Below are 18,498 nucleotides of genomic sequence, written 5' to 3' on the forward strand. Positions count from 1 at the left end.
ATATCTTATGTGAGAGCCACTAATAGATAAATCACATTCTCAATAGAGTAGGTAGGTAGGTCATAACAAAAAAAATAAAAAATCAAATGAGCCAGCATTATCAGAAACACACGGGGGTGATAGAATAGCATTAGAAGTCTTTGTGCAAAGCACGTAGGACAAAGTGTGGCTTGTATTTGTAGTTCAGGATCCTTAGGGAGGTCTGCTGTGCAGGATTTTGTGGGCTCAACCGATAGAAAGGTCAAGACATTAACGACTCCTGCTGGTCAGATTAGGTAGCGCCCGCTGAGACTCAGTGGGAGAAAAGGAGACACATTTAAATGCACTAGATGTCCTAAATCCACGCAGCTCGTGTTGTTTCAGGTGAAGCTGCACCTTTCAATGCATATGCAATATATCCATCGGGACAGACTGACATTCCCACCAATTTGCACTTTTAGATATACATCCTATGTACTGTAAGCGCAGACCCCTTCATGGTTTGTAAACAATGTGACATTTTTTGAGGGGCGAGGCAGTTAGCATATTTTAATGAACTGTTTTGGCAAGAATGGATGAGGAGTATTTTAGAGAATATGCTAATACTAATTATGTTAAAAAGCTAGCTGACTCTGACTGATGGGACTACATTCACTGACCCCTACACTTTCACTCACTGGATGGCACTATACAATATTTGTAATTACAAAAATGTCTACAACAGTCTACAACATTTTTATATTCAAAGTAGTCAAGGAGAGACATCCACAGGAAGTGATTTGTAGGATGTAACCAGATAGTGTTTTACGTGACTTTGTTTCTAAGATGATTAGTTTAAAAAAGGCTTTATTGTATTTCACGAAGTTTGGAGAAGATCAACTTTGACCTGACTTTGATCCTCACCTTGCATTGTGTAGTGGTCAGCAGCTGAGAGGGCCAATGTCATTGGGAGCCAGGCTGTCTTCGGGAACACTTTCTAAAATTGGCAAGAACTCAAGAATAGTTACTCACATGTTAGTGGGCAGGTTGGGCTGTAGGCTAGGCAACACATTCAGTGGCATCCCACAGGAAATGTTAGAATGCTGAAGGAACGTGATCTCAGTTATTTCACAATGGTGTGGTGGAGGATAAATATCAGTTAACATGGACAGGAAATACTCGATTAATATATATTGTAACTACCACAGAATCATACTTTAGTACGGTGCATGAGTGATTGTCCACTACTGATCCTAAATAAATAACACAGAATAAGAACAATGACAGGAAAAACAAGAAAAAATCAGTCACACTTTGTAGTCTGAGACTCAAAGAAGGCTGCTTACAGGGAGGATTTAAGTAGAAGTTGATATGGAACCTTCTTTAGAGTCCTCAGTGTCCTCAAACAGCTCAACTGCTGTTCAAGGCAGAAAAACAGAACAAAGACGCCCCCTATTGACGCTGAACCCCCATCCACATCAGTGGCTCTGATTTGAGAGCTGAGGAGGGACACTCTGACATGAAAATGATCTTATACTTTTGTCATTAAGATTTTCGAAAGTTGTTCCATCATTTGTTGGAACTCTGACCTGGATGAGTAGAAGTTTCAGAGGGAACACCAGAATCTAGTGTGAAAGATTTCATTTCAACTTTATTAGTCAGATCTTTAAAAATAAATAAATGAATAAATTAAACTCCAGAACACACATCTCATCTTCCACCAAACCTTACCCTAATAATAATCAGTGTCAGTTTTCAGAGAACGAGGTCATTTAGAACCCCTCCCTGAACTCTGACCTGTGACCAAAGACCTAACCTTGGCATAAGCGGAAAGAAACGTTTTGGTGCGGTCATACTGAGCACTAAATATAAACTTGCCAGCTTTCAGCTACTAGCTGGCAAGACCTTTGGAGATCTGGATGTGGTCAGTTTGATTTAATCAATTCAAGATTCTGGATTCTTCATCGTCGTCAAATATTCTGTAACAATGCAGTATCATTACCAGTAATGAAATTCCTGGTGTGTGGAGATCCTTCAGTAACACAGAAGCAAAAATATGAAGTTGAGTGGGCTGTATTTCATAATTCACTGTTAATAAATAAAATCGTAATTCAAAAGTCCCATTATAGCTTAGCATGAATAAATATTATTGAGCATCAGATGAAAGCTGCTGACAAAATCTTCTTACTAACTTAGGCATGATCTCCCAGGGATGGGAAATGTACATGTAATAATAACCTAAATCTCATAACAGCACGTCATGGCACCATGTTTTCATTGGTGGGACTAGGCTGCCTGTTTACAATATTTTGGTAGATCCCAAACTGATCAAGTATCTGTATCTATGATCCACACTCTGTTACCAGACACCACAGGACACCCTCAGAAGGCCCATGTCTATTCTCTGATGACTCACAACTGTTCTGGAGACACAAGGGAGAAGTACACAATAATTAGATATTAGTCATAATGTTAGTGAGTCTATTTCACATGGTTGTCACTGACATGTGGCTTGTTGGTCTAGGGGTATGGGTGCAAAAGGTCCCATGTTCAAATCCTGGACGAGCACTTAGCTTGTAGATTGATTTTGTTGTGAAGTAAGATAAAACAGGCCAAGCATACATGGAGTTCATCAGGCTTGATGTAAGAGAAAGCTTTAATCAAAAAGTTGAGGGAACAAAATAAAGGATTACTGAAATCCAGGAAAGCAAAAACACACGAGAGCAAGAAGGGGGCACAATCAGCAAATGAAAGAAGAACAAAAGAATTTAACAAAAAACACACATTTTCCCTAATTAGTTTGGAATTCTTGCCACAAAAAAACAAAATCTAAACAAAAACCACACACCCGAATAGTAAACTATAACTACAGGAGTTGTAGTCAGTTTAACATTTACATGGAAAGACAAATCTTTACCTTATCATCCCAAGGAGAGAAAACTCATTATATCCATCATAACGCATAACTGGCTGAAAAGACATCAGGTGAGAAGATAGTTGAGCTATAAAGAAATAGCTGTTTAAGCTGATTGAAACTAAATATGATCGAGTGGATGCTGCTACGTACCAGTAAGGGAGGAAACCTAGTGTTAAAATTAAAAATCAACAACTCCAGTGTCCAACCCTGTCATAAGAAATAAAAAAATGCACAGTTCCTTTGGTCCCCTTTATTCAAATTATGCTGCTTATGATAAAGGGCTATGATGGCTGGATTAGCAGGTAGCAACAATAGAACTAGTGGAAATATACTGGTATGAGCTGGAGGACCTGGCGTGTCAGTGAGGAAGGTATAAGGACACCTGGTGGATGGACGGAGAACATCTGAAAGGCTTCCTGAAATGCAGGGCATGGGAAGTAGGAATGTGGGTGAAGACGGGGCATAGATGCAGAATGGACAAAAACATGACTTGGCCAGTAACTGTCAACAGTCAATCGCTGGACCACACAGTTTAAGTCTTTCAGTCAGTTCAGTATCAGTCCCAGTTTCACAGTTTTAGATGGTAGGCCCTGATCAATTTCTTGGACAGGTCTTGTTATTTCCATTCTGTAAATTACATAATGCAATGCTAAAAGAATCACATTACATAATGCCAAACATATGAAGATAATTCTGGCTATTTGAGCAGTTCTGACTACATTTAAAAGCGGCTGTGTGACTGGGCACAGCAAACTGGTGACGTAGAGAAAATGCAATGATTTTTCAAATAGAGTCTCTGAGAAGTTACTTGGTACAAATATAACTCAAGAGGCATCTCCTTCACATTCCCCCGGAGGCTACGAGGATAAAGTTAGCTTCTGAGGAAACTTTAGAGGCCCCAGACCCTCAGGGCCCCCCGACAGGCCAGAGGCAGACCTTAAAGCACCATACAAGGAGTGTGAGGGTAAATGTGTGTGTGAAGGGTGGGGCATTTAGATGAGTCAAATCATTAAAGAACTACAGGGACCAGGGTTTCTACAGGTTTGAACAAGTGAAAGTTAAGACATTTAAGACCCTTTTAAGACCATTATAGGTTAAATTTAAGATCTACATGAAGTACAAAAAGAAAGGAAAATCAGAGACTTTTAAAATAGCAAAATTTATTGTCATTCAACTATCAACTCAGGACATAAATGGACGTAAAGATTTAAGACTTGACTAAATGTAATTTAAGACCTACAGTGCAAAATATGCTCGTATTTAAGACTTTTTAAGGCCTTAAATTGGGACCATCAAATTTTAGATATTTAAGACTTTATAAGACTGTGCAGAAACACTGCCTTCACAATTTTACTGTTGCTACATTCATGTATTTAACAGACTTTACTGCCACCAGTGGTTTCAAGTCATATTTAAACCTTTACTTAAGGTGACCGCCCGAAATTTTCTTTAGCACCACCATTAGCACTTTTTTTAATATAAAATCCTAAAAATGTGAGATCAAAACACTGGTAGGTCGTGTGAAACGCATGGTGTCAACAGGACTGTTTGGGGTAGCATGAAGCATGATTTCAAAAATAGAAAAAGAAGCTAGTGTATTTCTGGATTCGGGATTCCTCTGTATGTGTGTTGTTTCACTCCACTTACAGATAAAAACTGTGTGGTGCACCAGCTAATGTCATTTTAAGACTATTGATAGGCAGCCAGGACTGCAACTGTTAATTGTCCAAATAGCCCAGACTATTATAGGACTTCCGTGGTTTCTCTTTTCCCACATCGGCAGCTTCAACACAAAATATGGTATATTATACGATAAGTTATGTTATGAAACAGCCTAGATGTGCCACTAGAAGATGAGAGCTAGTCACTGATAGTGGTTAGAGCCGTGACTTTTATGAATGAACCGGATCTATTGAAAACGAACGATGTGAATCAATTCACGGTCACAAGTTGCTTTTTTTATTTGCTGTGTTCTAGCCAAAGAAAAAGTGGTAGCATACACATATGAAGTGTGATATTTGCCAGACTGCTTTAGCAGGATAATGGTGAGCTTAACTCTCTCCCAAGTAGCTGACCCAGGTTTAAATTCCGGTTCACGTATCATCTTTACCATATTTCCCACCTAGAATCTATATTTCAGAATAGTACAAGTCAGGTAGCCCACCAGTAGAACATAGTCGGAGTGATTCTGATCTAAAATAGGTAAAGCCCATGCTAACACCTTGAAAACAAACAAATATCAAAATGAGCCAGTCCTCTGAACCTGGTAAATCCCACCATTGTTTTGTGAGTTTGCACTAAAATAATTCCTTATGCAGCTTGTGCTTCGTGCATATTTTTGATTTACAAACTGTCAAAAACGTCAGTGTTACTATGTTGAATGGTGTTCTGTAATATAAACTTCCTCACAATATAAAGTGTCCGTTACACTTTAGAAAACACTATGTATACAGTATGTAGCTTAAACAGAATGAAATTTCCACATTTCAAGATTTCCCGATCGTGTTTGCTCCCCAGAGGATGAACCCTTTAGAGTATAATAAACTTTAGTCCTCTGCTACCCTCAGAAAAAAAACTCTGGAACCAAGATCCACCATGTGTGGGCACATTTAAGATTTTGTTGTTTGGCCTTGGACACTTTGAAAAAATGGTAACTGAAAAAAAAAGCAGATTATTGGTATATTTTTAACAAAGAGGTTACTGGGCAGGATTATGTCAGTGTGTTCGTTAATTCTTCTGGAAAAACCACCATACGACTTCTTGCTGTCACTTTAAGCTATTTATTCAAAAATGTATTGGAATATAGAAATACATGTGCATGGACCTTGTCTGTTCAGTTAGTCTTGGCCAATGTCCCAAAAAAGGATGATTTTCAGTAGTTTCACACCATTATAACAGCTTCAACAAAATTAATATGATTGGTTGGCTACAGGTGGGGAGGAGTCGTGGTTTAGACTTAACTCTCCCATCGTTGGTGGACGGGTCAGTCCTGACCCTTGGCCGCTCAGGTCCTCCAATCCCCTGGGACAGTGCCCTCGAAAGAAGAGAAAGTCCTTCCTACCTGTTCCTCCCTGACACAGACCTCACATTTCTCTCTCACGCTCATCCTCCTCTGCCGGACCCTTGCAGCTGTGTGACTCCCTCCTTTGCAACTTTTATCACTTCAGAACAGCTCCTCATTGTTCTCTATTTTGTCTTTCAGACTCAATATATGTTTCCTTCTTGCTCTGTCCTAATCAGCTGATTGCTACTTTCTCAACACGTATCAACCCTACGCAAGTAAACTTAAACGGGGCTGATGCTCATCACCCTCCCATTATATAGGACCTCATTCTTTATTTGATTATATGAATGTTAGTTAAATTAATATTGACGCTTCTAAATTGAATCTAGAAAATCTCAACTGATAATCACACGTCTAGACAAAAATCAAAAAATAATCCTAACAATTACATTTTTCAAATCAAATATACGACAAGGCACGACAGTGCACACGTGATACAACACTTTACTACCACGACAGCCACCCACACCATCCATGGCCATGGATGATGCCAGTGGGCCTATGATCATGCCATGATGTGCCCACACTGCCCATGGATCAGCAGCCTGGAACCGCTGAAGGCAGATAAAACTACATTTAACAGGTGGGAACTCTGACACTATTTTGAGAATTCATCTTCATCAAATAACGGACACAACATCACAGTGTGGTGTGAGTTATGCCTCCTGGCAAAGAAGTTGCTGCCTTCAAGAGACTCGACTTCAAACTTCAGCCAAGTTATCTGCCAAGTTATCTGATCTGGAATCAGCAGGTTCACAGCTTGAATTTGTTCTCTGGTTTAATTGTCCTTCTTTTTCCTCTGTTTTATGAAAAAAAATCACCTGATTTGTTAAACAATAAGACACGGTGTTGCGGTCTCAAGTAAAATAGTATCTTCTGCAGTGCAAAATTAGATTATATATATTTCTCTAGCATTCTCTAAATACACTGAGTTAATGACATGACTCTTGTACACTTTTGTCATTATTTGCATGTTTGGAATTGAAGTAATCCAAAAGAAACTGAAAGTAATCAGGTATTACTGATTACATTTTTTTAACAGGTAACTTGGAGCTGTACTGGATTACATTTTTAAAGTAACCTTCCCAACCCTGCTGATAGGTTAGGGTCCTAAATACTTTTCAAGATGATAAAATTGCATGTTATAGTGACCTCAGTATCATCCAAAACAACCATAACAAATGTGTGCAAAATGTTGATATTTTTTGTGTTTTAAACAGCTAAAAGCACCAAGGGTCAAACTGATCCAACAGCATGGGTACAGGACACAGAAGACATAGCATTGTTTTAATTTTATGTTTACCTAGTTGTCCCTGAAGTCATAAAATATGAAGCAAAAAAAAAAAGAAAGAAAGAAAGAAAAGAAAAAAATCATATATCACTGAATGGGGTCAAATTAACCACTAATATAACAGGCAGATTAAAGACCTCATAGTACTATATTACATCAGTTAAACACATTGCTTTCAAAGTAAAGGCCTCTAGTCAACCAGCTCCACCCATGAGGAGTTAAATTGAACTAAATTGAATTCCTTCCTGCCCTCATGGAGAAATTCTTCACAGCACTGAGTGCAATCGGAGCAGTTGGCTGCCACGTGTGGTGTCTGGAGCTCTAATGTAAGGATCACAAATCAACTCCTCTAACCCCAAGCTGCCCCAGGATGTATAAATGTACTCACGTACAAGGAATCTTTTGGGAGTAAGGACATTGGGGGAGCAGTGGGGAGTATTGAAGGGCTTGGTGGAGGCTACACGGAGGGTCTCAAACCACTGAGCTCACAGTTCTAAAGAGGCCCTTAAAATCATGCCCCCATTACACATCCCTGAAGTGTCATGCTCTACCTGTTTAGCTAGTCTGGCTTTTTCTACGTTCAAGACAGGTTGACAATTTTCCATTTTAAAATACCTGATTCTTTATCTGAAGTGTATCTGTTTTTGGACAGTATGGTGGACCAGTTATAGAACATCTTTTTGTAAATGATTCATGTTTGTTCAGTGCACATTTCATACGGGTCAATACAATAAACCAATACACAATAAAGAATCAAATTGTGTTAGCAAAATGAAAGTATTCCAAAAATGTGCTCCCAGGCAAAGCAAAGATGCAAATTTTGGTCTCAGATCATTTTTTTCCAGTAGATTTTCCAGTAGATTGTTTAGATAGAGATAAATGACACAATTTAGTTAAAAAAACAAACAAACAAAAACACTGTAAATACGACAAAAAGACACAAACTCACAGTTATTTTCTTCCACATTTGACTTTATTGCGTTACTTCAACATGGTTCATTTTGTGTGAATGTTTCCCTGACTTAAAAGACTGTGTTGGTGTGTGGAGAGGTAGAAACTCTCCACATTCCTCCCCCTCCCTTCAGACTAAAACAAAGTTCAAAACAACAACATTAAAAGGGTCCTGCAGAGCACCTCCTTTCAGACACGCTAACATGCTGTTCAGTCCCGTGACACATAAAGCAATTGCCTCCTTCAACCAACACACATAAGACACGTGGAGTTCATGTAAACAGAAAGACAAGCAGTAGCAATGCGCTTAGGAGGCCTCAAACATCTTCTTCCTGTCGGCTTTGTCCTCAATGTTCTTACGCCAGTCACCTGCCTCTGTGTTCTGCAAAGGACAGGGGACAAAAACTTAAGACAAAATGCATTAAAGCTGTAGATTTATCAAACTGGTGGGACACATTCCTGACACTTCACAGGAGGTTTGGATAATGCATGGTTGTATTTTATTTTCAGGTTCCTGTTTGTGATATAATACAGTTTTAAAAGACAAAACTCTATCAAAATGTTCCTCTTAGGTTTGAAAAGTCTGTTGACTTGAGGATGTGAACGAGCTGATCTCAGACCATTTTAATGTTGGTGTGTCTGATGTAAAAATGTCTGACCGGTCCTACAGTCCTTATTTAGCAGTGCTGAGAGGGATCCAGGCTGCTTGTTCCTGCCTATGGCAGTTTTATAATATATCGACTGAAAAATGCAGCTAGGGTCACCATCTTCTCTCTAAGTGTAGAGTACGAAGGCAAAAACCTCTTGACTCACCTCCTCTTTCACCTCCTTCTTGACCTGCTTCAGGTTGGACCTCAGGTCCATGGTCACCTTGTGTTTGGAGCCCAGCAGAGCCTGCAGCATGGTGTCAGCAGACATACGTACTTTCTTCAGGGCGGGTTTCTTCACTCCTCTCAGGTCCACAACTTTGATCTTCAGGTCTTCAATCTGTGAGGAAGACACATGCTTTGATATACAGCTTTTACCTTTGTTCACTGTGATTCTTTATGCACTCAGAGGAACTTTACTTCTTTGTCTGCCTTCTGCACTTTGGCCTCAACGTCGTACCTCTCCTCATCAATCTTGTCAATGGTGGCCTGCATCTTCTTGCACAGTTCCTGTCAACAGGCAAACGCACACACAAAAACAACCCACAATGATAACCCAAAAACACTTAGAAGTGTGAAAGTAATGAAATTTGAGAGTTATGTATATCTATAATTATCTCTATTGATACTAATCACTTATTTCAGTTATTCTCAAAAAGTCAAAAGTCCAAGCTGAAAAAAATTGGTAGCCTAGCCTAGCCTTAGCACAATAGATGCTTACTTCAAACTGTTTTCTGCTCTAGAAAATGATTAAATGAATCCAAATAAAGGATAATAGGAAGCTAACTAAAGAGGGATATATATGTGTGATATTTTGCTTCAGTCGCTTAGATTTTTAGTTCTTAAACCAGTGTCCCTCTCACCATCAGAGCGGCCTGGTCTCCGCTCATGTCTGGAGCAGGGCAGTTTTCAGCCATGTATGCCTCCTTGGCTGCTTCACCGTCCTTTTTCTCCTGCTCGAGCCAGTTCAGAGCAATCTGCAGGATCAGACTCTATGGGACGAACAACATAAGTCAGTCATGTGAGAAGAAATCTCTCGGGTTTGATTTCCTTCCTGAATCGAGAAATCCTGATTTATCTCTAAACATTTCAGTATATAAAAATAGATAAATACATATTGCTAGCCTAATAGCAATTATACTATTAGCGATTATGCTATTAACAATTATGCTAATAGGCAAATCATTTTATGACTTCAATAATTAAACAAAATAAACTTTCTTCAATAAAAATAATGAATACTTGCTAAAAATTGTGTTTTTTCTTGTTTTCTGAAAACGTTCAAATATGACTTAGGCAGTTATGCTTTTAGGCTACCGATATGTGGATAGGCCAGGATATCACATGGATGCACCGTTTCCACTTGCTGGCTAAAGACTCCAACAAAAGAGTACTAAGGGTTTTTGAATTTTATATTTCTGAAGTTGTTTTTGTTCAAGTTCCGATAAGTTGATCCTTGGCCTTAGTTTGGGCAGCAACAGAGGAGGAGAGTAAGAAAGTACTGACAGCGTGTTCTGCACATGGGATTTGTTCACAAAAAGTAAAATATATGACAACATCACAATATCATAGCATTTAAGCCCTGAGTGTGAGAAATACACTGATCACTGTCATTATGAATAAATCAATATCCTTGTTGTTGTTTACCTTCAGGTGATGCCTGCGGCTGGAAGTCATCTTTTTCCTGTTTGGGAACAAATTGTTATGTGATTGATCTAATCCGATTTACAACTAAACTGGCTGCAAACCATTATTGCTCTGATTATTCTGATCAGATAGAATGTTGTTCAGACTTACTCAGACATCTTGGCGTGTTTTGTTGCTCACAACCTGCATTAAGACACACATAAGGACACACTGAGGTGAGGAAAACATCTAGTCTTTTTTGACCCCCACAGAATGCCATAATGGTTCAGATCAGGTTGTCAGCCTGAGATTCTCTGAGATCAGCATGTTCCTCAGCTCTGATGGTGATGGACGGATGGGAATATTTGCGCCGTAACGCGATCTGAGGCCACAGCTGAAGAGCAGCGACGTCGACTGAACTAAACTGGGACGGTCAGGATCGGATGACGGCATCTCTGGTTTACAACCAGATCGAGTTAGGGGATAATTTGAGAGATTCTACCGTGGAATATAATTAGATAAAGTTCATCTGTACATACATTTCAATTTTTCTGAATGGAACTAGAAGGTCCAAATAAGCTGGCATGATGTATTAATGATCAATTAAAGCCACTTTTGGATTCTCTTATCCACATATGAAGACAAACTAAATAAAACAATGTATTATATACTATACTATTCATTTTTTTAATGTTAATTACTATAGTGTTTACACCTCTGACTGTTGAAGACAAGAACATGCAAGGGCATTTTATCAAATCGCTCACTCCTGCAAGACAAATAACTGCACTTAAATATCATGAATAATATCACTATCCTAATTTTCAGATGAATGAAACAGCTGATTAAAGACTCAAGTGCCATGAAGTGAAGAGTAAATGTTACAGTCACAAAGTTCTACATGTGGACGTTTAAACAAAGCTGAACCAATGTGAAGGACTTATTCAAATAGTCAGAAATATGTTTTGTGAAGTTGTTTATCCAAAAGTCAAAAGACCATCCACATGACTTAGCTGTGATGCATTAAGGTAACACTTTAAAGGAAAACCAGCCAGATGTGCGTCAGCATGTCAGGTTTAAGTCTTTGAATCCACTTGTCAGTTTCCAATCATCAACACTGAGGTGCAAACAACACAAGAGCATAAAACACAGCCCAGTGCTGCTGTGTAGGTCTCGTAAATTCAGGTCCGTCAGGATAAGGTCAAATGTCACTCAAAAATCAAGTAGCTCATGTAGAAAGCGAGTTCAGGATGTCAGGATGGGTCAGAGGTGGACAAACGGATGACTAAAATCCCCTTCTGACTGATGGATTTTAGAGTTTGGGTGAAATGTGTCAGAGCAAAGGATCTTTTGGATTTGTCCGATAAAATAAAGGAGATGCTGCTCTCAGAGAGGCCCTGCGGGCTGGAGAAAGAAACGAAAAGACAAAATAAGGAAGATTTCTCACCTATCGGGAGGAGGAAGAAGAGGACAAGACACACTTGGTGGAAGAAAATGAGACACTGCCAAAGCAACAGACAGTGAAAAATGAAATAGGTATATATGGTGGGTTGCGATGCCTCAGCAAAATGCCCATATCCTCTTTATGGAAATGGATTCCCAGTCAGACCAATAGGCCTGCGAGCTCCTGAAATACACCCAGCCCAGCCCAGCTCTGCAAACCACCCTCCTTGTGAGACTGGAGGCACCGCTGTGTGTGTCAGAGTGTGTGGAATAAACTGTAAATAGAGGAACGTATACTTCTCACTCTTCAGGGGTCTGCTCTGCTTTCTGTATTAAGATGACATTTAGTTCTTTAAAGCAGTGTTATTCATTTAAACACAAAGGCAACCTTTTTAAGCACTGCACCATCACATCCAGTGGAAGTATTTGGCTGCCTTTCTGGATTCTAACTGCAAGGGTTTTGATCATGTGTTAGTTAATTTAAATGTGAACACAAATCAATCTATCAATCTATCTTTTCTTTTTGAAAACTGGATGGCAGATCAGAAATAGGGTTCATTGTCTTGTTTCTGTGAAGTCTGAATCTTTATTTCCAGTATATATAGTTTTCATCTTTCTAAGGAGATATAGATCTACAGTATGTAGATATTGATAGTCAGACACTAATAACAAAAAATTAAAAATTAAAAAAAAAAAACATTTGCAGAGTAAGACCTTCATTTTGGCACGTCAGTCGTTTTTGAGAGCACTATTTCTTTAAGAATGTCAAATCTATACAACTTGAAACGGCCCCTTTGGATAAAATAAACATATTAACAAGTGTATATTTCAAAACATTTATTTCTATTGATTCCATGAAAAGCTATACATTTTGAAGTGCCTTTGACATTTTAACTGTTTACAAGACTTTTTCAGGGGGGTGATGACATATCACAAAAACTAAACTAAAACAAATCAAACAAACAAAAAAAAGACAAAACAAAAGCATCTAAACTTGTCCCTGACTGTCTGGAGGGGACACAGAGACGCATTCAGTCATTCAGACCTCATACGCAAACGTCTCCCCTGTTGTCATGCTCCTCTGTCCGGGAGGTGTTTAGGAAGTCTCGAACATCTTCTTCCTGTCGGCCTTGTCCTCGATGTTTTTACGCCAGTCGCCAACGGCCTCTGAAGACTGACAAAACACTCGTGTCAATTATCATTTCAAATTAACTTTTATACAGACAGCAATCACACTGTGAGAAATCTCATCATTAGATATTTTTTGTAACAAATCCCTAAATGTCAGGTTTAGTAAAACTTTTTTGTTTCTCACATCATATAGTTTTGAAAGGAGAGTCATTTGAATTGCACTGAAAGCCACAACAAGACCAATGATATACGAGTTTAATTCTAATTAGAGTTGTGATGTTGAATCTATTGAACCAGCTCTATAAAATGGATTTCTGAGGCAGTGACAGATTTCTGTAGTTAATTTTTTTTTTCCAGTCTGATTTATTTGGATCAGATGTGAATGATAATAATGAGAGCGTGAGTTGAGGTGTGTCAGATCTGTAAACTTATCTGTAAATATCACTGCAGATCAGTCCTAGATTTAGACTTAGACTTAGCCTACATTTAGTCACTGTACCTCAGTTCAGTTTCTAACACAGCAATGCATTTTCTTCATAGCTTCAAACTTCTGATCCCTACAGCTGAATGTTGCAGTGGTGCCTGGATCAGTTCTGGTTCCTCACCTCCTCTTTCACCTCCTTCTTGACCTGCTTCAGGTTGGATCTCAGGTCCATGGTCACCTTGTGTTTTCCTCCCAGCAGAGCCTGCAGCATGGCATCAGCGGACATACGTACTTTCTTCAGGGCAGGTTTCTTCACTCCAGCCAGCTCCACCACCTTCAGCTTCAGATCCTCAATCTGGAGGAAGAAAAGGTCATGAAACTGGCTAGTCTGAGCTCCAGTAATATTTTCCCTGGAGTACTTTTTCCAAAGCTACAACATTTACTGCATTCTATAGAATAAAATAAAATGAGAAGCTGCAACTTTGCCCACAATTACAAAGTACTGAAAGATCAGATTTCCTGGATGGTTAAGGGCAAGAGATTTTTGTCTAATTTAATTCATTTATTACTACCTAACCAAAAAGGTGACAAAGAAACTTCCTTTAAGACGACTGAAGGACACTTACACTTGATCCAAATTGAAAATTCACCATTCAAACAAGTTCAGGTGAATAAGAAGAACAGACTTGACAGTTCTCCCACGCAATCTGACTAAAGAAACTGAGGTTCATTCTTAACTTGACGTTTCGTGAGTTTGTCAACTTTAACATTTAAGTCCATTTTTCACCATCAAACTCTGAGCTTCAGGAATTCTTCCAGATATTTTAGGTTCCAGTTCACAGTTTAAAATATACTGGACATCTCAGAGTAGCCTAATGCTCACTGAATCACTCTAGAGATCCCTGGATCCCAAAATCAAATGACTAATGAGTATTACAGATAATTACATTATAAAAAAACAAAGGTACTTCCACAAGTGAAACAAAATATCTGATAATTATGGTACATAAAATCACTTTGTCTATTGCGCTTCACCTCTTTGTCTGACTTCTGCACTTTGGCCTCGGCGTCGTATCTGGCCTCGTCGATCTTGTCAATGGCAGCGTGGAGCTTCTTGCAGATTTCCTGTTGATGTTGTAGACACATGTAGTATGCTCATCTACAATTTCAGAGATGCTTCTTTGATGAGTTTTGGTGTTGTGCTACATTATATAATTTGTGCAACGCAATAACTGACAGCTGAGGTCAGTGGTTTCTGTCCTCATCAGTATTTTACACAGAAAACATTTCTCAACTACGAAAAAGTATGACGCTGCAACAGCAATGTCCACACATCCCTAATGCATGAGTAATAATAATAATAGTAGTAACTAATTTGTTCCAGTTAGCATAACAAATATGTTGAATATGTGTATATAATATGTACAATAACAAATAATATTTTTTTCCTTATAGTGTGACATATACTTCCACTACTTCTGCTCTAAGCATTGAAAAGAAATAGAATAATGGCATATAATCACTAGGAATATTATTATTTTTTAAATAATACTGCATAAAATATATTTTTGGAACATTTAGGTAACTATAACTATGCAGATGTTGTAATTGAACAATAGGGTAGATTTCATGCAAAGCATCTTTTTCAAGATTAAGATTAGCTGTTACTACACGTCTGTTCTCACTGATGGACATTGAGGAAAAAGAATATGAAATAGCTCCCTTTGTTTACCAATTTAAACAAAGTATCATGAGCCCTAATCGGCTAACAGCGTAAAAAGAAATGTTTTGGGTCTCACCATGAGGGTGGCCTGGTCTCCACTGAGTTCTGGGGTTGGGCAGTTCTCGGCCATGTAGGCTGCCTTTGCTACTTCATTCTCCTTCTTTTCGTTCTCAATCCAGTTAGCAGCGATCTGCAGCATCAAACTCTGTAGGGAGAGGAACACAATGCATGTGCAAAGTTCAATAAAAGGCACCAGGTGCTCAAGTGTTGACCCCAATGAAATGAAGAAGAAAGTTTCATTCTCTCACTTTCAGATGATGCCTGCGGCTGGACGTCATTTTCTTTCCGCTGTAAAATTAGCAAGCTGTGAGTTAGACAAGCAGACTGATCCCATTCTCGTATCTGTATGCTGGATTTGATGCCCAGCGTCCAGTTTGCTTATATGATCAGCTCAAAAAATAGAAATGGTGGCTTCTCTTAGTCTGCCCAGAAGTAGTAAGAGCCATCTACTAGCACATGTTTTAGGTTGGCTTGACGTTTACACCCACTTTCATTATTGATGATAATCTAAGCTAAGGTATGCTAACCCAACTGGCTACTTGAATTAGCTTTATATTACACACATTTGAAACTGTCATTGTTGCATGTGCAAGCCATTAACACAGCAGTTAAAGTCTTCTGTGAGCCAAAACACAATTTGTTATGCACTGTTTCCAATTAATATCACATTCTGCTGCTGGCAGTAACTGTAAAGGCTGGATGCCTGTTGTAACCTGGTTCTCCTCACGCATGCATACCAGCAGCTGCCGTTGTTCGAGGCCAAAGGCTGACCTTCAAAGTGAGCGCGCGTTTCATCAGTTCGGATGCCTCTCAGTCAGACATTAGTGGTGTGCCTTTCCATATGAAATAATATGCAGATTTTACTGAGTAAAAGATGAATCCTTGATTTTGTGACAGAAACAGTTTTCCAGTTGAGTGTTTTTCTGAGACAAGTGTGAAATGCGTCGACATGCGCCAAATGATAAACTAATAATGTGTTTTGATGACAGTGTTACTTTTCCTTCAGATATTTTTCTCTCAAAACCAACAGTTGCACTCGACAAAATAGATCATTTAATTCATATTTCAGGATTTTATCTGAGAACTCTTTGTTGCCTCTTCAACATACAGTAGTTGTTCACATAGTGACAAAAGGGAAAAATGACAACCAGTATAAAGGGCTCGTGTTTGGAGTTATGTTTGTAAGAGGAACTGTCACATGAATGGTTAGGCTTTGGATTAGTCATGAGTGGGTCTGTTAAAACGATAAAAACAACAAAGAGCCCAGGTTCGACAAGCTGAGTGTTAAATGTCCATCTTTGAGCAAAGAAGAAGCGTACTTACTCAGACATGTTGGCTTGTGATGTTCACACCCTGTTCAGAGACAGAAGACACTCTTCAGTTCAACATGAGCAAACAGTTTACTTAAAGCACACTGACTCTCAGTCCTGAGCTAGACCGGACATGTCCTCTTGCCTCCACGTTATTGATCAGCCTCCCTTTGACCTCCAGCAGGAAAGACGATACACTTTACTATGATGGAAAACCTGCTGCCAGCGATCACAAACCAGCTAATTTTGGAGGGGCGAGGTCAGACGCCAAGGCCCTGGCGCTCAACAGTTGGACCCTGCACGGAATGGCCATTCTATGTGGAATTTAACTTGTCGCACCTAGTCAAAGGTCTGAGCACGAAATGCCTCCAGCAGAGGAACCAAATGTGCAGCAAGCACGTGGTGAGAGCAGTTAACACCAGTGCCAACATCTTACTGGCACGCACAACACCAGCTAACACCAGCTAACACCGTGCTGCGTCCAGAGGCGGATTCAGATTACAAGTTAAAATAATTAGAGACAAAAATCTAAGGTCGATTTTCTAATCTAAGCAATCCAGCTGCACAGAATAACAATAATAGAAATCCTTATTCTCAAAGCCCTTTTTCACACACACACACACACACACACACACACACACACACACACACACACACACACACACACACACATATATTTAGTCTTTGCTAACACATAAAAAGACTACAGTAATACTTTATATTAGGTTTAAATTAAACAGAATTTAATAAGTGCTAACTTACAGAAATGTATGATGAAAAAACTATACTCTGTAAAAAGAATATTTAAAAATCATAATACAGGTCTAAGATGCTGCTTAACGTATCTATCTACATAGATGTTTTTTTGTTCTGGTTTTTGATAATCTTGATGGTTCTATCAATTCCACACAAGTTGCAAACAAAATATCCAAACACCACCCATTCACAAGAAATCCAGTTTCAAAAAAAGCCTAGCAGAACAAAAATCCAAACTTTAAATTCACATCCAATAGTTTTCATTTAACTGAATGACCTACAATGACCTCCATTAATACCAGTGAGTGTCAGCTTAGGTATAACCACCACCGCTCTTACTCTGGACACTGCTACCAAAGGTCAGAGGTCACACCTGCAGCAGCACCTTTACAAAACAGCCTTGCACACTCAAAACTGTGCTGTTCCTTAACACAGTAAGTGAAGTCAGTCTACAGACTGAGAGACTCTCACCTGCCGAATGTGACGAAGACGAGGACGAAGAAGAAGGCGGGGAGACACCGCAAAGTCCAAACTGTAATGATTAAACAGGGTATATAGAGTGTGATGTGCTGGCTCAGCAGGGAAGTCAGCCCTCTTTATGGTAACACGGTCACATCAGACCAATCGGCCAGCAGGCTCCAGAAATACCACTGCAACTCTTGGAGGAACCTCGTAAATTTCAGGTTCCCTCCCTCGTAGACAAGTGGAGGGAAGCGCCGATTGTTACACAACAGTTGGCCAGTGTGGCTGACATTATTAGTGCACCCTGATTCAGTTTCTAATAGCCGGCAAGCAGACCAGAACAGTGTGTGAAGCTTATACTCGCACCCGCTGGAGAGATTTCAGTGCAGTTATGATAAATAGTCTTCATTTTTGGCAGTTCAGTGGGGTTGCTGCATCTTTCTGTCATCAGTGGGAGAATTTTACTCCAACTTGTTCTTGTATTTTTTTAAAAATTCGTAAAAAAAAAAAAAAAATTAAATAATAAAAAAAAATCCCCGCATACAAGTAATAGTAAAAAGTGAAAAGGTCATAGTTGTCGCAGGAAGCAGATTAACAACACAATATAGATTGTTTGACATAACAGTAAAGAAGAGTTTTGATGGATGAGGTTACCTTTCATGCGCTGGTTAAATAAAGACTGATACTAAAAGTTAGAAGAAAAATTGCCACTTACGGTTCGTAGAACTTTGTGTG

General features: G+C 39.1%; 2 protein-coding genes across 4 annotated transcripts; both read right to left on the reverse strand.

Moving 5' to 3' along the window:
* Positions 1-8,181: 8,181 nt before the first annotated feature.
* LOC125014529 (troponin I, fast skeletal muscle-like) lies at positions 8,182-12,002 on the reverse strand. The gene is made up of 7 exons (XM_047595672.1): positions 11,902-12,002; positions 10,626-10,658; positions 10,476-10,512; positions 9,692-9,820; positions 9,249-9,338; positions 8,995-9,168; positions 8,182-8,563 (listed from the first exon to the last, which is right to left on the reverse strand). The coding sequence occupies exons 2-7, from the start codon at positions 10,631-10,633 to the stop codon at positions 8,489-8,491; spliced, it is 513 nt and encodes a 170-aa protein (XP_047451628.1). The 5' UTR covers positions 10,634-10,658; positions 11,902-12,002; the 3' UTR covers positions 8,182-8,488.
* A 717-nt stretch (positions 12,003-12,719) lies between these two features.
* LOC125014528 (troponin I, fast skeletal muscle-like) lies at positions 12,720-18,416 on the reverse strand. 3 transcript variants are annotated; one of them, XM_047595668.1, is made up of 7 exons: positions 17,773-18,416; positions 16,559-16,588; positions 15,484-15,523; positions 15,252-15,380; positions 14,488-14,577; positions 13,634-13,807; positions 12,720-13,071 (listed from the first exon to the last, which is right to left on the reverse strand). In XM_047595668.1, the coding sequence occupies exons 2-7, from the start codon at positions 16,564-16,566 to the stop codon at positions 12,994-12,996; spliced, it is 519 nt and encodes a 172-aa protein (XP_047451624.1). In that variant the 5' UTR covers positions 16,567-16,588; positions 17,773-18,416; the 3' UTR covers positions 12,720-12,993. The 3 variants fall into 3 exon arrangements, with proteins under 3 accessions (XP_047451624.1, XP_047451627.1, XP_047451625.1); XM_047595671.1 differs by lacking the exon at positions 17,773-18,416 and adding an exon at positions 16,691-17,184; XM_047595669.1 differs by lacking the exon at positions 17,773-18,416 and having other exon boundaries at positions 16,559-17,182.
* Between the last annotated feature and the right edge of the window lie 82 nt (positions 18,417-18,498).

This window comes from Mugil cephalus, chromosome 10, assembly GCF_022458985.1.
Source record: "Mugil cephalus isolate CIBA_MC_2020 chromosome 10, CIBA_Mcephalus_1.1, whole genome shotgun sequence".
Lineage (NCBI taxonomy): Eukaryota > Metazoa > Chordata > Actinopteri > Mugiliformes > Mugilidae > Mugil > Mugil cephalus.

Coding starts and splice junctions, on each gene's coding strand:
- LOC125014529 (XM_047595672.1), bottom strand. Junction 9,339..9,691: donor GAGACCAGGCCGCTCTGATG/GTGAGAGGGACA, acceptor GCCTGTTGACAG/GAACTGTGCAAGAAGATGCA. Junction 9,169..9,248: donor TGCAGAAGGCAGACAAAGAA/GTAAAGTTCCTC, acceptor TCTTCCTCACAG/ATTGAAGACCTGAAGATCAA.
- LOC125014528 (XM_047595668.1), bottom strand. Junction 15,381..15,483: donor GCCGCAGGCATCATCTGAAA/GTGAGAGAATGA, acceptor CTCTCCCTACAG/AGTTTGATGCTGCAGATCGC. Junction 13,808..14,487: donor TGCAGAAGTCAGACAAAGAG/GTGAAGCGCAAT, acceptor TTCTTCCTCCAG/ATTGAGGATCTGAAGCTGAA.